This window comes from Schistosoma haematobium, chromosome 6 (genome assembly GCF_000699445.3).
Source record: "Schistosoma haematobium chromosome 6, whole genome shotgun sequence".
In the NCBI taxonomy this organism is placed as follows: Eukaryota; Metazoa; Platyhelminthes; class Trematoda; order Strigeidida; family Schistosomatidae; genus Schistosoma; species Schistosoma haematobium.
Genome location: NC_067201.1, coordinates 24,913,329 through 24,921,825, shown reverse-complemented (window position 1 = coordinate 24,921,825; position 8,497 = coordinate 24,913,329). Strand labels below are relative to the sequence as shown.

General features: G+C 35.2%; 1 protein-coding gene across 1 annotated transcript; it reads right to left on the bottom strand.

Annotated features, from left to right (window-relative positions):
- Positions 1-230: 230 nt before the first annotated feature.
- Positions 231-6,912, bottom strand: SERPINB4_2 (Serpin B4). Its single transcript, XM_012942080.3, has 7 exons — positions 6,834-6,912; positions 5,535-5,615; positions 5,199-5,494; positions 5,011-5,161; positions 4,728-4,896; positions 2,995-3,289; positions 231-650 (listed from the first exon to the last, which is right to left on the bottom strand). The coding sequence occupies exons 2-7, from the start codon at positions 5,602-5,604 to the stop codon at positions 471-473; spliced, it is 1,161 nt and encodes a 386-aa protein (XP_012797534.3). The 5' UTR covers positions 5,605-5,615; positions 6,834-6,912; the 3' UTR covers positions 231-470.
- Between the last annotated feature and the right edge of the window lie 1,585 nt (positions 6,913-8,497).

Below are 8,497 nucleotides of genomic sequence, written 5' to 3'. Positions count from 1 at the left end.
TTATGGTGGTATTCGTCCCGAATTTTTCTCAGTGTAGAAACCCAAATATTCACATCACTTAATTGCCAAATAAAACTCACTCATATACATTCTAGTCTTTAATCCACGGATCACTGTATCAGTGTTTGAGGTGTTCCAGTCTCAACTAAAAAGTCACAGGTTCAAACCCCACTGTACTTACATCAGTTTGGACATGAAATTGGAATCTTTCACGATTATTGAAAAACAAATAACAAATGGACAGTTATATTTGAAGTGAAAATAAAACTCAAGTTAATAGAAAAAAAAGCATTCAAAGGTTTCATTAAAAACCATCACTTCCATGAAGTAATAAACAACATCACATCAGAACTGTTCAATATTAAAAGTACAAAGATCCAGAATACATAAATGAATAAAAATCAGAATGTATGTAAACATTGTTTTTAAGGGAAATGTATGTTAGGTTGATGAATATATCATGACTATTATCAATTCTCTGGACTTGTAACATGTCCGAGAAATATTGGCAAAGAATTATTCCAAATAATTGAAATGAAGAATGGATGATCAACACGAAATTCCTCATCAGCGAATTCAGGTAAAGGCGCAGCAAGTTGAACAACTTCTGCAGAAGATGCTGCAGCTGCCACCACACCTTGCTCATCCACCTATGAACAAAAATCAATAGAACTTATATTACCAATTTTTAAGTGGAAGAAACAGTAGAAATAATTACAATATTTCATGTTACATAAAATCACAGATTTACTCATTATCATTTTGTCTGAAGCATTCATCAACGTGAACAATGTAAGAGGGATTAGTCAACTCAGATTTAATTATGTTGAGTCACCTTGTCTCCACTACTTACTTACTTACTACTTATGCCTGTTACTCCCAATGGAGCATAGGCCGCTGACCAGCATTCTCCAACTCACTCTGTCCTGGGCCTTCTTTTCTAGTTCCATCCAATTCTTGTTCATTTTTCTCATGTCTATCTCCATTTCTCGGTGTAATGTGTTCTTCCGTCTTCCTCTTTTCCTTTGGCCTTGAGGATTCCATGTGAGGGCTTGTCTTGTGACGCAGTTGGGTGCTTTCCTCAATGTGTGTCCTATCCACTTCCAGCGCTTCTTCCTGATTTCTTCCTCCACTGGGATCTGGTTTGTTCTCTCCCACAGTACGTTGTTGCTAATAGTGTCCGGCCAACGGATCTGAAGTATTTCGCGTAGACAATTGTTAATAAACACCTGTATTTTCTGGATGATGGCTTTTGTAGTTCTCCAGGTTTCTGCCCCATACAGTAGAACTGTCTTGACATTTCTATTGAAAATCCTGACCTTGGTGTTGGTTGACAGTTGCTTTGAGTTCCAGATGTTCTTCAGTTGTAAATATGCTGCTCTTGCTTTGCCGATCCGCGCCTTCACATCTGCATCAGATCCACCCTGTTCATCAATGATGCTGCCCAAATACGTAAAGGTCTCCAACGTTAACTAAACTCTGTGAACCAATGTGGTTCCAAATCGTAGTGCGTCGTGATTGATTCTGGGTAAATAGAAATATGTGTGACATAATTGGAAATCGAAAGTCAATAACGTAAGTCAATAAACTCACGGCTCTAATGCGTCATTCAATCATGGAACACAAAAACGCTTATTGAGATATCAAGTTCATTGGACTACTGATAATACTGCAACTAGGTCCACAAAACTTCATCACCTCTAACAGATAAACAACATGACATTGGTTACAATTCGCTGATCCGTCAATTTTAATATTCAGCTCATACAGGAGATTAGTTGTAGCACAAATAGCTCAGTGGTAACATCTTCAAAAGTGACAAGGGTTGATGTGAATTCAATTTTCACAGAGGGCGACAGTTCCCCCAAGGTTCCAGTTTCAGTCTTACAGTAACAAACTATCACTGAACCTAGGTCAATAGTTTCGTTACAACCACCTCCAAACACTTTCAACACATCACAGTGCACTGCAATGCCAAGCCACTTAAACTAGCGGTCACATTGCAACTTCCTCAATAGAATTTCATCACAGTTAAAGACAAAATCAATCACTCTGTTATCAGTTACTGAAAACACTTAATATGAAAACACTTCTGTGGATAAAACTAATCACAATGAGTGGTGAAATCTATCTCAAATATCACTAAGAAATAAAACCTGATTACTGCTCTAATAACCATAAGGTAACCATAACGAATTGGAATGAACAACAAACTTTCCTTTATAAAATAGTCTTTCGTGAGTGACGAAAATATCAGTATCACACTGATATGTGAATTATTTTCAAGAGACTGACAAAAGCCTGTGGAAAAGCGACCGATGTAATTGAAAATAACATGCCTTCAGGTGGTTACATGGATTTTCGTAGACATGTTAATGGATGTGATTTAAAATCCTTACACAAATCTATTACAAGGGTTGGTTCTCAAACATTCTGTTCAACATAACTATTCCACACGGCTATCAGAATTTACCACTCAAACATAACAACATTCTGTGACTCTTCGTGGATTGCCATCGCTAACATCAAGAGACGAACAGAGTACGTTGAAGTTACGCTGCTGCTAGTCGTGGTTTTTTGACAAACTAAACAGATCGTCTTTCCATAAGTAACACTATCCTGAAATGCCGATGTCACTCATGACTCCTCAGATTGTATTATATTTAAAGTCATTTCGTGACAAAGAGGTTGAGTGAGAAATCAAGAAACATTATCTGAATGAAGTCCATCCTTGTCATGCACGTTAGTGGTGTTAAGCTGACATTCAATGTTTCGATTAAGTCTTACGCATCAAACTAGCAGATATGGTTCCGAAGAAATTGCAGAACGCATTACGCGCAAGTATGAGTTCCTGTATAAACAAGTAGACAGAAATCGAATCTCAACCATACTGGCTACAACCAACCAGCGCTTCAAGTTTATTTCACAATATTAACAGGTAAATGCAATCTAACAACGAAGTTTGTTGAGAAACACAAGATTTATACGACTCACTTCAAGAATAGCCTTATGGAGTATATCTCGTATACATAAATTACTTGATTCAGACATGTTTGTAAAGTTAGCTGATCCTGGACAAAAAGCCTCTCTCATTCCCATTTTCTGTAGATAACCTACAAGGCTTATAGCACTGCCTTCCTTCAGTTTGAACTTTGGTAAGTACAAATGTATACTGGTATCCGTAAAGTTAGAAGAAAGAATTGATGAAAATTCATCATCTCTATGTAACGCATCTAGTAACTCAGATAATCCATCATTTGCGTTTGGAAGAATGACCAATAATGAGAATCTAAAACACGAAAAGGTTGGAAAATGGATAATACAAAATAGAATATTGAGCTATAAATGAACAATCAATAATATCTATACACTTCATGACTGAATCAACTCCTATTGAGTAAACATTACATGGAGCTAAATTGCAATAGTCTTGATTCTTAGATTTCGTTTACCGAATAATGAATCCAAATATAATCTGCCTAGCATGAATTGTGTTCATATGTATTTATCACTCTACGCTATTGAAATACTGTTTATTCATCAAATTCTTTATAAAACTTCTACACTTCGTATGTTTTTCTCAAGATATCTGAAGCTTAATACTTAAATGACGGTACCTGGTTAGGCAAAATAATACTACACCTGAACATACCGAAAAGAGAATTGATATAAAAATGATGTTAAGTAGAATGACACGGTATATTTAACTATCAAGCTGACTAAAGAGAGGCAGAAATGTCGACTCATTTAATCAGTGGAGTACCAATAAGTGTCATAGATACCTGACGTTCTGACATTAGCAAGCTGACTTCACTAAAAACTAACCGTATCCGAGTCAAGTTCAGAATACCTATTGAAATTTCCTTGTAGGTTTGCGAGGATCTTCAGAGGTTCCCAATTATAATTTTGAATCATATAGGTTCACCGTTCGTAGACAATATTTTGGTAGTTCACGAATCATATTGGTGTTTGGTCGTTTATCTCTATACTAAAGTCATATTACAAGAAAATACAGTTTGTATTGCTTAGTCCTTCGTTTTCAGTTGGTCTCCAACAAAACGTTTTAGCGAATACGTGTTTCACAAAAACCTTAACACGAAATTTTGCAAATCATTAGAATAAACCAAACTTAAAATATGATGTCAGATTCTGTAAACGAATGTTGCTTTCTAAAGTAAAGAAATTAGTTGTTGAGAGCTTGACAGTCAATTGTGATTGAAAAAGTACATATTAACGTGTTCAAAATGCAAAAGTAAACTACGCTTAAACAGACATAGGACAGTGAAATTACTTTTAAGTCATGTTGCCTAAGCTTTTGACTAATGACCTTAAATGTACAAAAAATCACAAACACTAAGTTCATATCTCTCAGATGACAGAAATTAGCAATCACTGACTTTAGAAATCTATGTGTATTTGTTGTAGGCTTTTGCTACATCACCCAGATTGTAGCCGAGATCGTGACTCATTATTAGGCCATGTGTTGCAATACAATAAACAAGTAAAAAGCCTGAACAAAGCTTTCTAACAACTACGGCCAAAAGATCTAATGGTTGTACCCAGTCATTCACGGTGATTTAGGAAAAATCACACCTTGAATAGTTATAACTCATAAACCAGTGCTTAAGCTACTAGTACATAGATCACCGAAAATAAGCTTGTTACGTTTGTCCTTAAACTCATTTAAAATAGGTGTTCTATACATGCTCCAAAATACACATACTTACCTAGGATCTTTAAATGGTATCTTAATAGCACGTGATTTCAAATGTGGTAAACTGACGGTTTCAAATGAGGAATTCATATACATTAACTTTACGTTCATCGTTGATCCGTCAAGTTTAAAGAAATCGCTTTCGTGTGAACTTCCTTGAAGAAAGGGTAGATTCCACAGACCTAGAAGACAAAACTATTTATGGAATTACTGATAATTACAGAAATTATAAACAATGACGAACTCAAATTTTAAAGGACATTCATAAGTATCATAGGTTGAATATATAAAATTACCTTCAAAGTATGTAGTGGTTATTACTAAAACTGATGTGTCGGTTGACAGCGATCCAGGAGAAAAAAGTTCACGAATTTTCCCTTTGGTCAGTTCACCAACCCAGTGGTTTATTCGTTTTCCAGCACCTTCCGGATCCGTCTGAAATGTCACCTACACAAAAGATTAGTAAGTTAAGATATAAACTCACAGATTCTGTTTGTGCGTTGTAATAACTCTTAAGAGTATTTTCGTAATCTTTTTTAACATCCACATCTTCTGCTGTAAACAATCCATTCCCAAACATTATCTCAACACCTTCACCACGTTCTGCACAGTTAAACAGAAGTCCACTGATTCCATGGTGAATTGTATGATGTTCCAAACAAGTAGATAAGTGCATCATTTTCATTATCTCCGTTTTTGTATTCATTTCACTGCCGGAAAGGATCATTCCCAGGGCAGTATATATATTAAAAGGAGAGAGAAAAGTATTCTCAAAATGACCTAAACATACCAATGAGCATATTTTGAAATACTGACTTACTCTGGTTTTCTTCCAACATTTCCCCATAAAGCTTTCCACTGAAATTTGTAAGGGATTGTAATACATCCATTTGTTTGTAGTCTGTAAAAATAAAGACGGAAATAATTTGTCTCTATAGTGCTAGAACATTTAAGACGTACCAATATATTTATATTTAGAAAGAGATATTGATGATCTAAGTGGACTGTGTACAACAATTGAACGCAATTTCTATCGTAAACATGATAGTTTTATGATTTTTTTCCCCATTGTTTCAGTATTATTAGCTATTTTTCCTTGATCTAATTACCTGGATGTCATCACGGTGAAATATTTGTCGCGGTATTTATGTTTATCTGACTCTTGCATCGATGAACTGTGCTGCTCTCAGACCGATATATACTAAACTTTATTCTTATGAATAATACACACCTGAAAGTCATGCTACTGAACTGAAGCTAAATACTCTAAACACGTTGATAAGAATGAATTACAGGACAGTTTATCGGCAAGACTATAATTTATGGACAAACCAAAGCATTTAAGAACAGAAAGCATTGCATTTTGGAGCAAAATTCATTTATCTATATAGTTAAATAGAACTTCAGAATTATATTTGATGTCAGTTTGAGACGAAAGCCCTTGTTTCAAGTCCCAACCCTTAAATTCCAATAATAATTCTTTATACTCATTTACAGACCCTTTTGACCCATAGTAAGTAGGTGGGTCGCCTCAAGGTTACTATCGTCGCTCAAGATTCGTCCACAAATGATAGTTTCACCTGTTTATCTTGCAAGTATACTTATAACCGAATGCCTGGAGCCATAATGAAACAAGAAGCAAGTGCAATGAAATCATTTGGTTCATACAAGCTCTTGATAAAAAGATTAAATATTAGACTACTGATTAGAATTGATAAAACTTAACTAATTATCAGAGTAGACACTGCATCAGGATATAAAACAAAGTAGGTATAAGCAACATTACTAGGAAATTAAATCGATGTGTTTTTAGTGAGGTACTTCAAACAATTCATCTTCGACAAAATGTAATTTTTAGGGCACGCATTCTAAAACAAGCCATTTAAAGAGAGTTCTAACGATAAAGATAGATTTATTTAAGAACATTTTGAGGCAATGGAGAATATTATTCAGCTGAGAAACAAATCTCGTCTGGAAGTTTCATTTACAGTGAAATTATTTACTCTGAACCAGTACACAAATATTCCAAATTTCCCAAACATCAGAGACAAGTAGGGCCAACCTTAGGAACTTCAATAAAATGGACATGTACTTTTAGGACCAGAAAACAAACCAGTACCTGATATACACAAACCTTGAACCAGAAGATTTGAAAACCAGCAACCTGTTAGTTTACCAGATGTCGCTACCTATATATGTTCTCGTCAAGGTTGTTTTCAATTTTCAACCTAGTTGTTTTAAGTTTACACATAATAGTTATTTTTCTGGTCTCCATTTCTTGATTTTTAAACTCTGCTTTTATGTATACCAATTCTAATAAGATAGTTAATCTATCCATTTAACTATACTCCTCCAACCGAGTTCTAACAGTGTCTTTTGAAGTTAGTGTTGAGATAGGAGCGGTGTAGTTGTTGAATTAGTAGCTATAATGTTTACGAATGTCCACGTAGGTATTTTAGTAGAAAGATTATAAAATTTAAGCTCAGATAGATGGCAAGATAGCAAAGGGTTTATTATTAAGTAACCTGGTGAAATATACGTGAACAGTTAATAGACAGATAACTTAAAGAAATTAAGACGGATCAACAAAATTGACGCGGGATTAACTGAAATACCTTTTGTTTTTAGGAGTAGCAAAAGCTAAGAAAAATTTTTTGACTTAAGTGGATCGCTACGTTTCTGTGTTTCACGAAACCCATTATTTTGATTTTATTACTTCCAGCCGTCATGTAAATAACCAACGACACCACCCTCTATTGACCAACGAATCAGTCATCACTACAAGTAACGGAAAGTCTGTGAATTCTCTTTTTTAAAAACATTGCACGCCGCCGATGTTTCCAAATCAGTCGAACGAATGTCAGTTGACTCACTATCTACCGAAAGTTCCGTATATATTGTCGTTATCGATAGTGTAACAGACGAGGGACAGCATCCAATTAATTCAGCAACTCTGTTATACAGAACATCAGCATTTTGATATTGTTTACTCGTGTAGTTAACAAGTCTTCTGAAATATCCTCAGAAGAAATCCCGACAGAGTGCAGCTTGTCCTTCAGTAAATGTGAAATTCGTTGACGCCTTTACCGAGTGTATCCTTAGATTCATGGTGTTGGAAATATCACAGTAGTGAACTATCGCTAACATCTTTGTGACAATACACAACTGCCTCCGACATTTCTTGATAAGTGACTTTCAAGTACAATAATAGTACAATAGTAGCAATCACTGAGGGGTTGTTTGACCAATGGTTTACAAGAAGATTTTAGGCTCAAGAAGCGGAAACATGTGTAATATTGTGGGACAATTCAGCTCTCAATGGAGTCAGCTCTTCCACTACTTTAATATACGCCTGATCATCCACAAATTATACAACATACTAACTTTGATTTCCCAGAGAAACTTCATATTATCAGTATACCGTAATTTACTTAAGACAGCAGTCAGTTACGTAATCCCGACCAAATTTACTTTCGCATATTTATTACTCTATTTCTAATCAGATATTAGAATCATAGAAAACTGAATACTTAAACGGTCTGAAAAATACGGCTTTCATTTTCTAATCCTTCATGGAAACAGGTTAGTTCATTTATTTACTCCAATAATTTACGTGCATGATCGTTCATTGCACAGACAACAAAAGTAATTCAAACAACGTCTAACAATAGGGGAACATGCTTCGTCTTGGTGGACAGTAAGTCTACATGAGGCCAACTGAAGAACAGTAACCTAGTATATCATCTGATGGGCATGAATTTTGGGTTGAACAAAACAACACAC